Raw genomic sequence first — 19,077 nt, forward strand, 5'->3', positions numbered from 1 at the left:
GGCAGACTTTATTAGGTAAGGGAGTCAAAAGTTATGGGGGCAAACAAGAGAGAGGAGCAAAGGTCACAACCAAATCAGCCATGATCTTATTGAATGGTAGAGCAGGCGAGGTGGGCCAAATTGTTTGCCTCTGCTTCTATATTCTTATGTATAGGAGCATCGCCACCTGACAACTGCGCTCCAAACCATATACCATCCTTTCTTACAACTGTATAATTGTTGCTTCATTGTCATTGGTTCAAACTCCTGTAACTCCCTTCCTAATAGCATCGTGGATGTACCTACACCACATGGACTGCAATGGTTCAGGTCAGCAGCTCACCAGCATACTCTCAAGGGCAACTAATGCTGGCCTAGCCAGCAATACCCACATCCTGTGAAAGAATATATTTTAAAAACCTAAAAATGGAGGTTGCAAATACGGGATCAAAACTTCCAGGTTGCCCAGCATCGGATTTGGGAGGTACTGCAAAGATGTGCTCAGGAATCCCTCTTGGGACTTCCCAGGTAAACATTAGCATGGCAACTGCATCCCCCAGTGTTCAACCACCTGGCCCCTTCGTACCCAATGTAAAACGCAACCCCCACCCCTCCCAACCTTCAATTTCCCCCAACCGCTCAAATCCTACTCACTTACTGGGGATACTTAACTTCTCTTTGGTCTGTCAATGTCAACTGGACCTTTAAATTTATCTGCTTCATGGTAATTAGTGCTGAAAAAAAAAGGGGTTCATACTCCCTCATTCCAACTCTTTGAGATTTTGACACTGGGCTCTCTGGATCTCACCGGCCCAAGTCAGAAGGTCAAGTGAGACAAACACAGAACAAATTTGGAATAGGTAAATAGGCACAATGCCAAATGCCATTTGGAGGGAGTTACAACCCAGAGAGATACTTTATAAATGTACAGCTCTTTTTAATCTAGATTGTTCTATCATCCTCCAAGGACAACAAAACAAGTTTCAGCAAAATTAAAATGTAATTCTTTATATGTCCAAAAAAAAGTACTTTGCATTAATAGGAAGATATTTTCTGGTTCTATTGCGATTTCCAACAGCTCAGCTGTCTTCCGATATTTTCAACAGAACAAAATTCAAAATATTTGCAAGAAAGAAAGGAGGATGCAATTACCATGAACACTAAATTGCCTTCCAATATCCTGAAGGTTAAGTTCTTTTCAGATGACTAAATGTTGAAAGATAACTGATAATTTCAAATAAATTAAGACAGAGAAATTCATTTTAAGTGTGGAAAAAGCATTAAATATAAATGTAGATAAGGAAATGACCAACGAATCTTTAATGAATTCCATGCTGGAAAAAGTAACAAGCACCACTGAATTTCCAATTCCAAGCATAAATGCCAATGCACTGATTTCAAACCATATATGTATAAACTCAGTTGCTTGGCAAAACCCCAACTGGACTGGAATCAAATCAGGTATTTTTTTCCAGGAACTGTCTCGTAATTAAACTGCCCCAAAGCTAAGTTTCAACAAGACATACAGATAAAAGACTGAATCAATTGCTTTACAATATACACCTTACGAAAATCTATCACTATACAGTGGTTTATATAGTCTCCAAGTAGGTCTCTAGTACTAATTCATTCTTAAACCTCAATAACACTTGCTGGCAAATTATCCAATCATTATGGATAATGAAGCCAAACTTATCCTCTCCTCATCCAACATTCAAATATCGTATTGAAATTAGGAGGGGCAATCCTGGCAGATTTCTCTTCCTTAGCACAGGTGCACTTAACACAAATCTATGAGTATAGCTCAGTACAAAATACAGTGCAATTTGGGAACTCCAATTCAACATTTTGTGATAGTTATTAAGATCAATTAAAAAATTAAATTAGATCAAACTCACTTTGCCAAGAGCAACTAAAATTCAAAGAGATGGTTAAAACATGAGACGCATTACAAATATTTCATATATCACTCTGTTTCTTTACCCAGTTTTTTCCTGCAATTATAATGGAAGCCATTTGTGGCATACCGAGTTACACAGAAGAATTTGAACAGGATCCAGAATAATTCACTCTGAACAAAATAAACAAGTTCAAAAATAGACAGAATTTCTGTTTTTTTTCTTTTTTTTTATTGCTTGTCTCAGTTGTCTTTGCAATTACAATGTAAATTGCTTACAGCAGAATAATCCATTCAGACTGGTTTGTTTGCCCACTTTCCCTGCTACCCATTGCAATCAAACAAATCAGGTTGGCCTGAACTAAACATTAAAGGCTGAGAAAACAAAATAACAAATTCAAAGCCAAGCCTTTCTTAAGCTATAAGTACTGACCACCTTAATCGTTCTCGCTAGACTTTCTCTGTCTGCACATATTAAGATAATATTGCAACAAACTCCAAGTGCTGGTCAAGATGAGATCTTTGCTTCAGCAAGGTCTGAGCTTAATTGAACCAAGTACAAATGTGCCTTCATTCACAGGCTATCTTCAAAGCAGCATTCTCAGGCAGCTGTGACTGATTCACTCGATGGAAGATGCTAACAGGAAGAAAGAGCAAGTGAGGTTCCATATGGCATCACTAAGTCAAAGCAGCTTTGTCTGTTCTGAAACTGGTCTGGGGAAACGGATAATCTTGTCTGAACAAGCAGAGACGGAAATGTGCTTGGCTTATGAAAATTTGACATGTGATGAGTTACCTCATCAACTGGGAAAAACAGGCCTGCTGCAGGTAGATCACGGTGCAATCATTTCCCTGGATTTTCTAATATTGTTATAGCACTACTTCTGGTCAATAAAAGATCTGCAACTAAAATCTCCTTTTGCGCTCAAGTTTGGCAGCTGACCAGCAATGTCACTCTGCTGCAGATTTTACCGTGGAAGATGAAAGAATGATCCCAGCAAAGCCATTTGTGTGTTTACAAATTAATCTGTAGAGACAGTGGATCCAAGTACAACCTTTCAGCCATTCGGCATAGCCATGCATATTCATTGTGTATAGACTGAAAGATTTTTTGAAAGGGGCAATTTCTAACAAAAATGAGAATATAGCAGCTTGCAGGAAAACATTCCGAAGTGTTTATATCATTATATTTCTGCAACCTAAAAAGCAGATGCTTGGGAACACCACTACCTGCAAGATCCCCTTCAACTCACAGAGCATCCTAACATGGAACTATATCATTAATTCACCGTTGCTGGATCAAAAACCTAGACCTCCTTCCCTATCAGCACTTTAGCAGTACCCAAACAAAACAGAACACAATGGTTCATAAAGGCAACTCCACCATTACCTTACCAAGGTCAATTAGGGATGGGCAATAAAAGCTGGTCTTAATTGTAACAATAACATCCAACGTGTACTATATTGCTAAAACAGTGACTTACTCGCTATTTAAACTGCAAGAGCACATTGCTAATTTCTAATTACTCTCATCAAAAAGGTCTTGCATCACTTCACACACTTAACTTTGTGATTAAGAGTTAAGTATAATTTTGAAAAGTGTAAACAGTGCAATTAATAAATTATTTTGATAAATATTAAACTTTGCAGTTGATTATTAAAAGGTCAAGTGTCATTAGAAAAGGTGGTCTGTGACTGATTGTGCAAGATTTTAATATATTCCAGACTCGCACAGAATTAAAATTGGGCCCATTGTCTGTGACAACATAGATTAGATAACAACCTTTTGCCAGACTTCAAATCAAGCCCAGACAACAATGAAGTCACAATCTCTTTCATATTTTATTTGTAAAGGAAATTAATTTAGGTGACAATCAAGTTCCAAACAGGCATGGACCTACGACAGAAAACATCCTCAAAGTTGGTACTAACAAGTACAAATTTCCAGTACTGGTTCTTGGTATACACTGGAAGCATGTTACAAAATCGTGCACTCCCAGACCATGATTATGGTAATGCGCATCAAGGTTGGCTGCAGCAGAACGTTAACTGCTGATATTTGAATGCCACTCAGAATCGGAAGCACTACTAGTATAATATCTATAGAATCTTGGTGTCAAGAGCATTGTTGGAAAGGGTGAAGATGGTTTTACCCTCCGTTAGACTGTCTTTGCCTGACTTTGGAATCTAGCATAGATATCCAGAATTTAAAAGAAAAGCAAACTGTTCAACAAACAGTACTTTTAAAGAAAGAAAGGACCTTATGACTACATCAGATTAGAATCCATCCTATAAAATGCTCCATGTGGACTATCATCCTTGCGGAAAATTGAGGAATAAGCAACACCACAAGTGCTCATGGAGAAGTGCATTTGTATTGTGGTTTTCATGTCAAGTTGTTCCAAAGCATTTCACAGTAAATCAATTGCCATTTAGGTAAATGCAGCAGCCAAATTATTGTTGCACAAACAACGATTGAAACAACAGCTTGTTCATCGGGTTTTGTTATTGGTGGCTGAGGGATTAATGTTAGCCAGGAAACGAGAAAAATTCTCTAGCTTTTAAAAATGCCAGGGGATTTTTTACGTTAGCTGAACAAACTCAAAGGATGTGACCTCTAATAAAATCAGGGTTGATTGATCATAACCATTTTGGTATACTGGTGTAGATCTGGTACATATGAGAATAGCATTAAGTCAGACAATAATTGAGAGTGCATGGGCAGTTAAAATCCACACAATCAATATCCACTTTTTAGTTAACTACTGCATTTTGTTATGAATATTTGAATATTTTTATTCACTGTTATATTTATTGGTTATATTAAGGGATATAATTTATATTTAGTTTTAGTTGAGCTTTTATCTATAAAGCCAATTAGTAACATAATTCAATCAATTTGACTAATAGTTACAATATCTATATTCCAATAACTGATGTACTGACCTGTACTTAAAATAACTATTGAGTGTAAAATTTAACATTGTATTATATTTATATTACCCTGTACATTTTAATCCTTAGAAAATTATTCCTTGAAGTATTGATCAGAAATTCAGTTAGCAACTGTAGCCCTATTCCTAAGAATAATATAATTATTTACTCAAAATCTATGCACCTGAGAATGCTCCAGAAATTTGTTAAGCATTTTGAAGGCAAAATGATGAAGTTATTAAAGACTACAAAGGTTTGTCCAACAAGTAACACTGCATTTCTTTACCCTATGAATGATAAAGAACATACTGTGTTGGCAAGCAGACTCCAGAAATGGTAAAAAGCTGGTTCAAGCCCATGAGTCCACACATGGAAGGCTCTTGGTTTCAGTAGGGCATTCAGTGGAGGTCAACAAGCATCTCACCAAAAAGAGGTTTAGAAAAATAGGGAGGAAAACATTTGGTTTGTGCTACTTATGCATAACTCCCATCAGATGATTTTTATACTACAAGCAGAAAGCAGGCTGATATATACCTTCTCACCTAGAGGGGTGTATGGTGCACCACTACATATTTGTAAGGTTTGTACACATTTTATTTATTCAAAATTACGTTAGATAGTTAAATATATTAAATACAGCCAAATATTCACAGGCCAGACATCCTGCCCTAGGTGCCAATATGAGACCACTGATGACATATATTGGTGACCCTGTTGGAATATATGGAACGAGGGTACAACACCTCATTAGTACCAGTTTGTGTGTCTGTCCCACTAGAGATGAACGCATCAAGGAAATCTCAGCATGCCAATGCCTAGAGTAGAAGAGGGAGGAAGTCACCAACCTACCTGCCACCCACCACTCAAAGTTAGTCAAAAGGTTTTAAAAGTCTGATGATCCAGCAAATGACTTCAAAACACCTCACACAAAGCCCCAAAGCCTGTCCATTCTCACTTGCAGATGTAAATGTAAGGATGCACCTGTCTTCATTTGATATTTTGGCTTGCAGCTGAAATCCCAGGTTGGGGCAATAAATCCCAGTAATAATTCCCATGCAGGAGACCATATTTGGGATGGAAAGAGGCTCTGCCTCAAAAAAGGCATCCCAAAAACTGGTGACAAAGATCGGGAACCTACTATCAGGCTGCATCCTATTCTGATTCTCCATGCTGCCAAAATATGTTAAGCATGTGCTGACATGATTCAGTTCCATTTCCTTTACTGTGTTAGTAAAACCAGTTTGAGGTGCAGTAAGGATTCTGAAATACCACTATCATTAAAGGCAGTCCTCGGACCTATGACACAATTGATTCCTAATAAACCACATTGCAAGTCTAAACGTAATAAGCTGGAAACAATTTTTCTGTGTGAACAATAGTACAAATGAGGGATTGGTTCCTGAACCAAGGTGGAAGACATACATGGGGTGCTTGGCTTTGCTAAATGCTCTCAACTCTTACACTGTCAAGTCGCTGAAGTAACTGTTGATGCCAGAGTGCCTTAGCTCAAGTTCCTTGGTTAGTCTGGGGGACATAATGAGGCAATCAATCACTGTCAGTTGAGTGCTTATTAAATACAACATGAGCATGTAAATGCTTAAAAATTACACCATTTCTGCCAAAAAATATATCAGTATAAAACACGTTTCCAACTCAGAGCAAATGGTTTGACCTGTCCATTAATACAGATACTCGGCACTATACATCAATGTGCACACATGAACATGCTGGTGTGACATTGTAAAGTTGAAATGAAGTGACATTAGTTGCAATTCAAACATTGTAAAGTTGAGGACTCCCTTTATGGAAGGGCCAAAAATCTTCAAGAGTTTTGCCAGTCTGCTGGAAATCTGTTACTTGGGTACCAATGTCGAAGGCTCAAGGCTGAGAACAAGGACACACACTACTAGAAATTGTTCCATGAGCATCACTAAAAGTACCCTTAATATCAAGGACTGCATTTCTTGTTTGGCAATAAAATATCTCTCTAAATATCAATTCCTACAATAAGTCACTTAATACATCTGATGAGTTACATTTGAAGTTTATGTTTGCAGATTTGCAACTCGTTACTTTTTGTAGTTTTGATTCTAAACCTGTAGCAGAAGGCACCAGATAATGTTAAAAGAAGAGTATTGCATTTATATAGCAATTTCAAAATCACTGGACATCTCAAAACACTTCACACCCAATGAAGTACTTGTCAGTGTTGAAATGTACGAAAAGAGATTTTAAGTGGTGTTTCAGGGACACAGTAAGAAGTCTAACCAGGTTAAAGTCCAACAGGTTTATTTGGTAGTAAAAGCCACAAAAGTTTTAGGGACAGGCAGGGAGTTGGAAAAGCTGGCAAAGTGGTGCAGAAAGGCATCTGATAGCGTACCCACCATCATGTTATTTTGCCAAACCTACTTGCCCTCTTCAAGGGTGCAACCATTGACATGCCCTTGTTCTCAAGTGATGCATTAGCAATGGCCACCGATAGCAGCAGCATGGCTGAGCTTCCAGCCCGCTGATTAAGTCTTGGAGGTGAGCACCCTGTTTAAGGGCAGAAGTCCTGTGTCTCACCACCATCAGGGAAGCAGGGATGCAGCCTTCTTTCAGCCCTAATAGCAAGACTTCTGCTACCTCCACAAAAATTCAGCAAAGAAAGTTTGATTTACCTAAAATAATAGACTGCAAATAACTGGAAGAAATATTTCACAGATAGCTGTGATTCACTCCATTAGTTTTAAATAGATGTGGAAACATTTGCTAAATGTAACAACCCCTGATGTTACGTGTCACAACAACTGTCCTTTCCAAACGGCAAAAATATCACATTGGACACAGACACCAATTTAGTGAAAAAATATTTAATTGATTTTTTAAAAATTCATTCGTGGGACATGGTCGTCACTGGCTGGCCAGCATTAATTGCCCATCCCTTGTTGCCCAAGGGCAGTTGAGAATCAAGCACATTGCTGTGGATCTGGAGTCACATGTAGACCAAACCAGGAAAGGGCGGCAGATTTCTTTCCCTAAAGTGAATCATATGAATTATAAGGGAAGTTTAATCTAACAAGCCTGCAACCTATCCGCTGTTAAAAGTGTAATAATGTTCAAGTAAATAGCAACATGGTGTATCTGCATAACTGTAATAACAAATATTTGGCAAATTTGACTCGATTGGAAGAATTGGAGAAATTGCACTGGGGAGTCAGATTCAACAGAGTTCAATAATCCCTGCAATAATGTTTGGAGTTCATTAATTCTGTTCCAAACCAGTTCCAAATGAAAAACCATATAAACAATGAAATCCTATATTCACATTTTTACTTGTCAGAGAATGCAATGTCTCAATATGGTAGCCTGGCTTAAATGCCTTTTGGTGATGTTTTACTCTGTAGATGAATGACAACCTATCCAATCCTCTTGAAAACTCTGTCAATGATGCAAATCTTCAACTATTATCAATCTTGGCCTCACTGTCTTCTCTATTCCCTTCAATAAAACTCTGTTAATAAATCTATCCCTTTGATTCCTCTTTTGTTTCATATGCTTCTTTTCTGCTCAACTACTATAGAACTCAAGTTTTCAAGAGTTGGATGCTGGGGAGTTTCCAACACCTCGCTCACTTAGGACTTCCAGGATGAAACTTTCAAAAACACAAAATAAAGGATTCAGAGACAAAACTTTTTTCCTGCTTTGGTCCCTGTTGCTTTCTTCCTTTTATCTATTATTCTTTCTCTGTCTTTCATTCGTCTGGTTTTCTGTTCTTTAACCTTAATTCTGTTTCTTACCTTCACTCCATTCCTAATTTATTGCTTTTTTTATTCCTCCAAAGATACATGCTTGCATTTGTCCTCACTATTCTCTACCTAACCCCAAGTTTAGCAGATTCTTGACCAAAATAAATCTATCCCTTTGATTCCTCTTTCGTTTCAGATGCTTCTTTTCTGCTCAACTACTATTGAGCTCAAGTTTTCAAGAGTTGGATGCTGGGGAGTTTCCAACACCGGAGTTGAGGGGGTTGAGCTATGAGGAGAGGCTGAATAAACTAGGCTTGTACTCGTTAGAGTTTAGAAGAACGAGGGGAGATCTCATTGAGATGTACAAGATGATGAATGGGATGGATAGGATAGAGGTGGAGAGGCTCTTCCCGCTCAGAAAGGACAGTAGGACTAGAGGGCACAGCCTCAAGATAAGGGGGGGGTTTTTTTTAGAATGGAGTTGAGGAAGAACTTCTTCACTCAAAGGGTGGTGAATCTCTGGAATTCTCTGCCTGTTGAAGTGGTGGAGGCTGCCTCGCTCAATATTTTTAAGATGCGGGTTGATAGGTTTTTGATAGGCAAGGGGATTAAGGATTATGGGGAGAGGGCGGGAATGTGGAACTGAGCCACGACAGATCAGCCATGATCTTACTGAATGGCAGGGCAGGCTCGAGGGGCTAGATGGCCTACTCCTGCTCCTATTTCTTATGTTCTTATATAAATTTACTTTGGATTCTTTTCCCTTTTTTAAAACAGCCCTGACCTAATTATGTTGGAGCAACACTCTTAAATTTAGCAGTAAACAGTATTTCACATTTATGTCTTTGAAACATATGCTAGGCTCAAGTCACATGACAAATACATTCTTATCAAGTACCATTCCAACATTTTAAGACTGACTAAAACTTCAAACATTGAACAAATGACAATTAAGGACCCAAAGTCACAGTCATTGTGAGAATCCATTTCTTTCCATTTGTGGGAAATGGGTGTCGCTGGCTGGCCAGCATTTTATTGACCATCCCTAGTTGCCTGATGGCAGCTGAGAATCAACCACATTGCTGAGAGTCTGGAATCACACATAGGCCAGACCAGAATAAGGTGGGCAGATTAGTGAACCAAATGGATTTTTCCGACAATCGACAATGGTTTCATTGTTATTAGTAGATTCTTAATTCCTGATTTTTTTTTTATTGAATTCAAATTCCACCATCTGCCGTGGTGGGATTCAAATCCAGGTCCCCAGAACATCAGCTGAATTTCTGGATTGATAATTTACCAATAATACTGCTAGGCCATCACCTTCCCTCCTTACTAAAACTAAACTATAATCCCAAGATTCTGTGAGTAGGAATCAGTCCTAAATCATTCAACAAAGACAGAAAGTTCCTTGAAGTTGCTCCTAGTCTGTCCTCATTATGTTAAGTACGGCAGAAACTCCATTTGTGGATCACTTCTGCTGCATGTCAGAAAGATTATAGTGGCAGGAGGAGCTTGGGAAGGATTTCTGGCCTTAATCTTATTTTTGTCATTATATCAGACTTAAATATATTGTAATGTAAGCAAACTGTTCCTTAAAACAACTATCATGTCAAGCTTCTTTTACTGCTTACTTCTTGCATTGAATTAAAGCAGATATGAATATTGACTGTAGATAATAACTGCAAAATACCCTCCTTTAGTCTCCTCTGTCAAAACAAAATGATTTTCATTCATATTAGTGACAAATCCTGACTGAAGCGCAGTCAAGAAATACATTATTACTAATTTTACGGAGTACATTTTTTGGTGAGATAGTGGATGCAAGATTTCAAAGAGCACATTGATATCTGCATCCAATTAATACTTCCAGCACACAAAGCTCGATGCTCTAAGTGTGATTTTTAAAAAATGTGCCACTTTTATGAGAATAAAAGACATTGCTGCCCTTTTATCATCAATTTAAATTTTTTAAAAAATCATCAATGTTACAGCCATAAACATGCTCACTCACATTCTGTTGCTGGGGATAATCTTTTGGCCATCACGGAACCACGTCATTTGTGGTTGTGGGTAGCTACTAATGTCTGGAGATTTTAGTACAGTAGCCTGACCCAGCGATACTGTGATCTGTTGGTCACCTCCTTCAAAGTTTCCCATGTCTGCAGAAAAAAATGAGGCATTTCAATTGAAAAACAAGAATGAGAAAAGAGAGAAGAACTAAAAAAGTGGCATAACATCAATGCTACATCTGTAATTAAAACCTTAGGGAGCAGGTATGAGGAATATTTATTCTTGCTACCTGCATCAATCTATGAGCTCAACTTAAATTAAAGCAAAATATTGCTGATACTGGAAATTGGTTGAAGAAAGGTTGAACAATTTAATGCTGTCGAAAAAGGGGCTGGAGCAAAATAGATCAGAGGTGGGTAGGAAATCAAAGGAGATTAAATGACCAAGATGTCATGGAATACAAGAAACAAGGAGTATTAATAGTACTAATAGTATTAGTATTAAAAGAGTAAAGCAGATGTTAGTAACAGAATAAAGCTTAGCAGCAAAAATAGCAGAAATTTACATGATAAGGGGTCAACTTTGTAGCCCACCATTAATGAACAGTAATTCAGATGTCAAAGAACAGGGCCACTGTATAATTCTGCTCACCCATGTTATTTATTTTTCTCTCCTTTCTATGGCACTGTATTTCAACCCCAGACTAAGACTGGCTGTTCAAAAGCATCTTATAGCAACCTCTGTTTAGCACCTCTCCTTCAAAGGACAAAATTAATGAACAATGTGTGTGATTTTTCATTTAACATGTACAGGCATATAATGCAGACGAGAAAACTAGCATTACAGGAATCATCAGACGTGGAAGGTCTATCATTGTTAGCTCAAATCCATCACAAGGAAATGACTTTATTTTTATAATTGATACCTTCCACATTTACCTTCAGCTTGCTAACACGAAAGCTGTGATTTACCTTTATTTCAACTTTTCATGAAATGAATGTATAGAGTGTGTAATCAATTATGTACATATGGTGTTGTGACTGGTGGGAGCAGTTAGTTATGATTTTGACTGGAAGACCAGGAAAATTGAATAATGCAAATTTCGAATGTAACCTCCTGATGTTCCCACTGATGTGTAGAGGTAGATTCAAGACTGAGACTGGGACCAAAATTCTCCTGTCTTGCCCACCGCAGGAGTTGTAGCAGGTGAGATGGGAAATTCGGTGAACCAAAGTTGCATTGAGTTCAGGCAGGAATTTCTTATCTTGAGGTGTGCATAGCCAGAGATTCCTGCCCTCAGTTTCGACTTAAATGACAGAAACCATTTGTTTTTGAGTAACATTTGAATCAGTTTAAATTATTTTTAATTTCAACATGAATTTAGACTTACATGTGTTTCACTATTAAAAACATACTTTTCACCCAGAGATAGAGATTTGTTTTTGAAAACATGATTCCCTAAAAGTGTGTATCACAGATATGCATCTAAGCATCCTAAAAATCAGTTAGAGTTCTAATGAATGTGTTGGATCAAAAGTAAGGATCATGTATTTGACAGCTTGACACACTATTTTGACCTCTACTTTTGCAGCCAGTAACATTTCTCTTTTCCTACTGTCAGGTGAGCAATCCATTTCCTCAATGACAATATTATTGGATGATATAGTAGCAGATATCAGAGGACTTTTAAAGCAGATAACAGGCCATTTTTAATTCATTCAAAACCCATCCACTTGCATGGAGTTAAAATCAGACTCAATATTCTTTTTAATGATGTGAAAAAAATAAGAAATTCTGCCAAACTGAACACAGTAATTTCTGTATTTACCAGTTTACTGTTGGTTAACTCAATTGGCTGGACGACTGGCTCACGATTCAGAGTGACACCAACAGCACAGGTTCAATTCCCGTACTGGCGGAGGTTCCTGAACTTCCCAACCTTGACCCTCAGATTAAATCACCACCCCTCTCTCTCAAAAAGGGGGAGAGCAGCTTATGGTCCTCTGGAACTTCAGTGACTTTCATTTTACTTCACTTGTAAGATTCGATCTGTTTGCTTTTCTTAGCATTTAATGTTAATTTTAAGTTTTTGAATTGTCACACATGAATGGTGAAATGTTTAATCCAGAAATAATTAAATCCTATATTAATTTCTGATTTAAAATAATGTCAGAAAAATTAACGATTGCACTAATTCAGACTTTAAAAATTAAGTATTTTTACCATGAGATTCTAACCTAATCTCTCTCCCTTAAATACACCTTGAATTTGAGCTGTTTTTGTTCATCCAAAGTCTTGATTTTGAATCCTCCTTTGCACTACTTTGAGCTTCCACCAACATTTCCCAGAGCTAACAGATTGCTAATTTGATTAAATATGAGCTACATCTGGATTAAGTAGCCATCTGTTAACATGCCCGTATCTTTTATTAAACATGGAGATTCACAAATGGAAGTAAAAATAATTGAACTTAGATTTCTTTCCCCAAGCATAAATCACTTTAGAACATGGAAGTTGTTAACTGGAGTTTCAAAATTCTGTAATTTCATGCATGAAATTTAAGCGCAACAGCAGCTTCGTGTCATGATTGTAAATATCTCGCACAATAATTCAGTCATCCAAAAGCAGACATATTTTCAAGTTATTTTGACTTGTTATATTGAAAGCTTCTTTGATTAGGAGGTTGGAATTAGAAGATTCAGATCAAATCTTGCAAACATAGAACACTCAATGCTCCATGGAAAACAAAAAAAGATAGAGACTGTCTTACGTACACAAGAGTAATTATATCATGCAATAAATACAAGTCATAACTACCAGTGTGTAACAAGGCAGAAAACTGGATCTGCAAAGCACAAATACCACGTGTTGCTGCCTAACATGCCTCTGCCGTTTATGCCTTGGTTCTTTTGTTCAATGGTTTTGTGCATAGAATACATTATTTTTCTTCGCCAATTTTCTATCCTTCTGAAAACATCAAATCAGAATCTGATATTTGGACAGCATCCATCATCTAGTATTTTGCCTTGGTGACTGACCTATTTGTGCAGGCTTAGAATCTTTGTGAACTAGCATTTCCCCATTTTGACATTCTCGCTGAGCCTTGTTTCTGTCCTCAGCAGATATCCATGCAGTGTACTTTTCAGAAGATCCCGAACAGCACTTAAGATTGGAAATGCTGGCTGATATCACTCCTCTCCAACTCTGGCCAGTTCTGCACTTGTCTGCAAATCCACCCAAAAACAGTTAATTCTACATTGCTAAGATACCAACCATTGTATATCAAAGCTGTGCTCAACATGAATTGACCATCAAACCCTTCATACTCACTGACCAAAGAAATTTCAGCAGATTATCACATTATTCACTCTCACCAGCACAGCAGACATGGGCAATTCAGCTCCTTGAGCCTGTTCTGTTGTTTAACTAGGTCTTGGCTGATCTTCCACTTCAATGCCAACTTCCCACACTATCCTCATATCCCTTCATGTCACTGGTATCAAGAAATTTATTGACTTCTACTTTGAACATACTCAGTGACTGAGCATTCACAGCCCCCTGGCTGAGAGAATTCCAAAGATTTACCACCTCTGGACTGAAGAAATTCTTCCTCCTCTCAGTCCTAAATAGGCTATCTCTTACTCTGAGACCATGTTCCCTGGCTCTGAATCCCCAACCAGGGGAAACAATCTTCCTGCAACTATCCTGTGAAGCCCTGTTAGAATTTTGTGCACTTCAATGAGATCATTAATCGGGTGAATCTTTGTTGTATTCCCTCTATTGCTAATATATCCTTCCTTGGGTAAAGAGACCAAAACTGCACAAAACACTTAAGATATGATATCACCAAAGCTATATAGAACTCAGCGAGCCTTCCTTATTCTAGTACTCAAATCGCCTGATGATAAAGGATAAAACATAATTTGCCTTCCTAATTGTTTGTTGCATCTGCATGTTAGCTTTCAATAACTTAGGAACAAGAACACCCTGGTGTCTTGGGACATCAATATTTCCTAATCTGACCCCATGTAAAAAAAAAATACTCTGCATTTCTGTTTTGCCTATCAAATAGGATTACCTCCTACCAAAGTGGATAACTTTACATTTACCATATTACATTGCTGTTGCCACTCACGTCGTCAGATTCTTAGGTTTAGCAACAGCTGGGGAGGAAACAGTTAAAGTGATCCACACCTAACAAGACCTGTCGATGAGAGTGAGATGAATATAACATGACTAAGCATTAAGTATCTTTACATCAAAATACATGTTAAAAGTATTTCAATATCGAATCACTTCAGTCAGAAATGACAGAAGGGATCCTGTGTGAGAACCTCTCTGGCTACGTCGAGGGCATCCTGAAACCCAGCATACAAAGAACCCCAGCTTCTGTTGCGACACTATGGACTTCTTACAGAAACTCAGCACCCATGGAGCAGTTGAACCAGGAACACTCCTTGTCACAATGGATGCCTTGGCACTCTACACCAGCATCCCCCATGATGATGGCGTTGCTGCAACTGCCATAACTACCAATCTCCAGACGCAATTCTACAACTCATTTACTTCATCCTGCACCACAATGTCTTCACCTCCAACAACTAGTTCTTCATCCAGACACATGGAACAGCCATGGGGACCAAATTCGCACCTCAAAGTGCCAACATCTTCATGCATAGGTTCAAACAAGACTTTTTCACCGCACCAACCTTCAACTGAATCTATACACTAGATACATTGATGATATTTTCTTCCTTTGGACTCATGGCAAACAATCACTGAAACAACCACATGATGACCTCAGCAAGTTCCATCCCAATGTCATCCCATGAACGATTCTCCAGAATTGGTTGCATTCTTGGACACAAGGAAGTGGAAGTGGGGGGTGGTGGTGGTTGTAAAGACCCAGTAATGGAAATGGGTAGCATATTGCAACAGTAATCTGTCGTAATTTGGACTGACATATTAATATCAAATGAAATCAAATTAAGCTAATTAGTAGGAGTGTCTGAGATAAGCAGACAGTATAATTATATTGTATTTTGGCTCAGTGCCTCCGATCTTCAGAGAAATCTTTTAGTACCAGCAGGTGTCATTCAACCCTTAGGGGAATTCCTGTGGCCAAGGTTAGTGTCTTGGTTGTCTTGTATGTCTTTTATGTTTTAAAATAAACTCTGAGTATGCCTTTTAAAAATCAAAAATATTGCTGTTGTGAGATTAATTCTAAGAGAATCTGGCCACCATTAAAGAAATTCTGTACAACATATCTGGTCCCCACATCCAAATCATCGAGATAACATTGTGAATATCTGGGGCCCAAGCACAACTCTTTTGGTACCCCAACTAGTCATAGCCTGCCAACCTGAAAATGATCTGTATATCCCCACCCTCTGTTTTCTGTCTGTCAACCAATCCTCAATCTATGCCAATACACTACATCCGCTGGTTGTCCCTCATCTATTCTACTTGTACCAGCCTCAAAAATCCTAACAAGTTTGTCAAACCTGATTTGCATTTCATAAGTTATGCTGACTCTGCCTAATCTAATATTTTCTAAATGACCAATTATCACAACATTTTGAACAGATCTAGAATTTTCCCTACTACTGATCTCAGACTAATAGATTTGTACTTCCCTGTTTTGATGATTAATTCTCCAGGGCAATGTATTGATGATCAAAGTCAAGCTGCCTGGTTTAAATTACAAACAATTCTCAGCAGTTATCTGTCAGTCACCATCTGCAATGCCTCTACCAATCAGTGTGCACTTGCCAACCAATCAGAGTTCTCTTCTCATTAGCATAAATTGTTGTTTTTCCTGACAGGGGTGCTCTTGTAAAATGTTCTGATGACTGCAAGACAAAAAGTTTTGGCACGTCTCTTTTTCGAGCCATATGATTCCTTATTCACAAAAGTAAACTATGGTATATTTTTCCAAAAAGAAAAGAAAAAGGACAAAATACAGCATGACATAGATGGATTACTCTCTTTTCAAGAGCCAGTGCTGAAGAAGTTTGTATCTAGTAGTCAATAGCAATCATCTCCATTCAGGCAATAACTACGTAAATTGTACTTACTTTTTAAAGTTAGATTTAATTAATACTTTAAGCTTGCAAAAGCTGTAAGTAAACAGCTCATTCTTGGAAATTGAAATGAATTTAAAGCATTCAGATCGCTTAATAGGATAAATCACTAGATGGTAAGACTGAGCTACAGAATCACAAAGAGATAAGGCTCATAACGAAGTACAGAAAATAGGGAAGAACATTTATATAAAATTGTTTACAATGTTTTGGAATGAAAAGGTATTATTTGTGAAATGTAAAATCATCTGAAATTTCACCTCACAGGCTCATTGGCTCTAATCTGATCATAAACCACTGTTCCAGCAAACCTGAAACCTATCTGATGAACTGGTGGGGTCACTTCAGACTGCAACATATCGTAGAGCATCATGGTATAGCATCCTGTCTGATAAAAAGCTGACAGTCCAAAGGTCCGGAGTTAACGGGAGTAAGAAAATACTTCCGCTCCTCCAGCATTTCCTTTTACTCCTCCTCCACACCAACCCCCTTCCTCCTCCTCCACCACCACCACCACCCCTCCTCCTCAGCCCCTCCCCTACCCCCAACTCTGTCCTGGTGTTTCAGTCTCACCGACATCAGAGAAGAGCTGTGCGTAATCATGGTGGTGTGGAGGGTAGGTAAGTGGAGCAAGGGAGGCCAGCACTGGGGGCACTTTGGGGGGCTGCGATGGAGTTATGGTTAAAACTAAATCCAAGCGTGAGAATGATTTAAAGACTTCAGGTCTGCAGATGGAACATCAGATCAAAGATGGTCATGGAGCTGAAGACAAACATTGGAACATATCTTCTACTCATGGCATCAGAGGGAGTGTGGCCACACTTGGAATGCTCCACATCACTCGACTTCTGCAGTCCATTCACCAATAGATTAATGCTAGTTGCTAAACAGGGCCAGGGTCCAAAGCCGATTAAGTCCGAGGATGAGAACTTTGCCCTAAAGAAGGAATATAGTGAGGGTATCTTCTCTGACGTTTAAAAGAATGACACATAATGTCATTGGAAGTTTTGCAGTACTCGAAATCTGAAACAAAATATAAAATGCTAGAAATACAAAACAGGTCAGGAGAATTAGTGAAGGGAAACAGAGTTAACACTTTGGGTCGATGTTGACATGTCATTAAAACTCATCAGGATAGGATTTGGAAGGAGATGATGTCAGTTTTGGTGAAGAGTCATCACCGATCCAAAATATTAATTTGCCTCCTTGCCACAGATGCGTTCTGGCATCCTGAGCAGTTCTATTTGAGTCTTCAACCCTATTCTAACTTCATTGCTTTCTATTTCCCTGATTGTGGTAGGCACATAGTTTTACATACAGTCCACATATTCAGTGGTGTAAGTCGACAGGATTGCCCCTTAGCGTCAGGGGGACTAGCCAGGGTAAATGCATGGGATTATGGAGATAGAGCCTGGGTGGGCTTGTGGTCAGTGCAGACTTGATGGGCCAAATGGCTCCTTCTGCACTGTGTAATTCTATGATTTTATATACAGTTATCCTGAGATTGTGGCCATTCATTCCAGACCCCCAGGGAGAATGTCATTCCTGTAAGCAGTCTGTCCACCACAATCATAATTTTATACAATTCAACGAGATTCTTTCTCATTCTTCTAAACTCCCCAGTGAACACAAACTTAATTGACTCAATCTTTTCTCATACAACAATCCTACCACCCCAGGAATCAGTCTGGAGAACCTTTGCAGCACTCTCCCTAGCGAGTATATCCTCTCTTAGATAAGGACACCTAAACTGCACACATTAGTCTCAGTGTGGTCTCACCAAGGCCTGGACAGCTGCAGCAAGAAGACTCCTGTACTCAAAATTACTGTCAAAGTGAAGGCCAATTTGCCATTTGCCTTCCTATCCGCTTGTTGCACCTGCATGCTCATTTTCAGTGATTGGTGTATATCAACATTTCCCAATAGATCACCATTTAAGTAATACTCTGCCATTCTGGTTTTCTAACAAAGTGGACAAACTCACACTTACCCACATTATACTGCATCTGCCAAGTATTTGCCAACTTATCTAAATGACTTTGAAGCCTCTTTACATCCTCCTCCCATTCTTATTCCTGTCTAATTTTGTGCCTTCAGCAGATTTGGAAATATTACATTTGATTCTCTCATCCAAATCACTGATCTAAATTGTGAATACTCCCAGCCCTAGCACTGATCCCTGTAGTACCCCAATAGTCACTGAGTTCCACTCTGAAAAAAAATGATTTATTCCTACTCTTTGTTTCCTGACTGCTAATCAACTCTCAATCCATATTATCCCAATACGTGTTTTAATTTTCACACTAATCCCTATAGTGGGACTTCATCAAAAGCTTTCTGAAAATCTAAATACATGATATCCACTGGTTTTCCCTATCTATTCTACTAATTATGTCCTCAAAAAACTCCAATAAATTCGTCAAACATGATTTACCTTTCATAA

The 19,077-nt window shown here is 38.4% G+C and overlaps 1 protein-coding gene across 1 annotated transcript in view; it reads right to left on the minus strand.

Annotated features, from left to right (window-relative positions):
* Positions 1-19,077, minus strand: part of sdk1a (sidekick cell adhesion molecule 1a) — an 815,932-nt gene that overhangs the window by 468,846 nt on the left and 328,009 nt on the right. The window contains exon 4 of the mRNA XM_080206403.1: positions 10,553-10,700. Within this exon, the coding sequence (XP_080062529.1) occupies positions 10,553-10,700 (148 nt within the window). The remainder of the gene's footprint in view (positions 1-10,552; positions 10,701-19,077) is intronic.

Source organism: Carcharhinus amblyrhynchos, chromosome 18, assembly GCF_965287045.1.
Source record: "Carcharhinus amblyrhynchos chromosome 18, sCarAmb.v2.hapA, whole genome shotgun sequence".
Taxonomy (NCBI): Eukaryota; Metazoa; Chordata; class Chondrichthyes; order Carcharhiniformes; family Carcharhinidae; genus Carcharhinus; species Carcharhinus amblyrhynchos.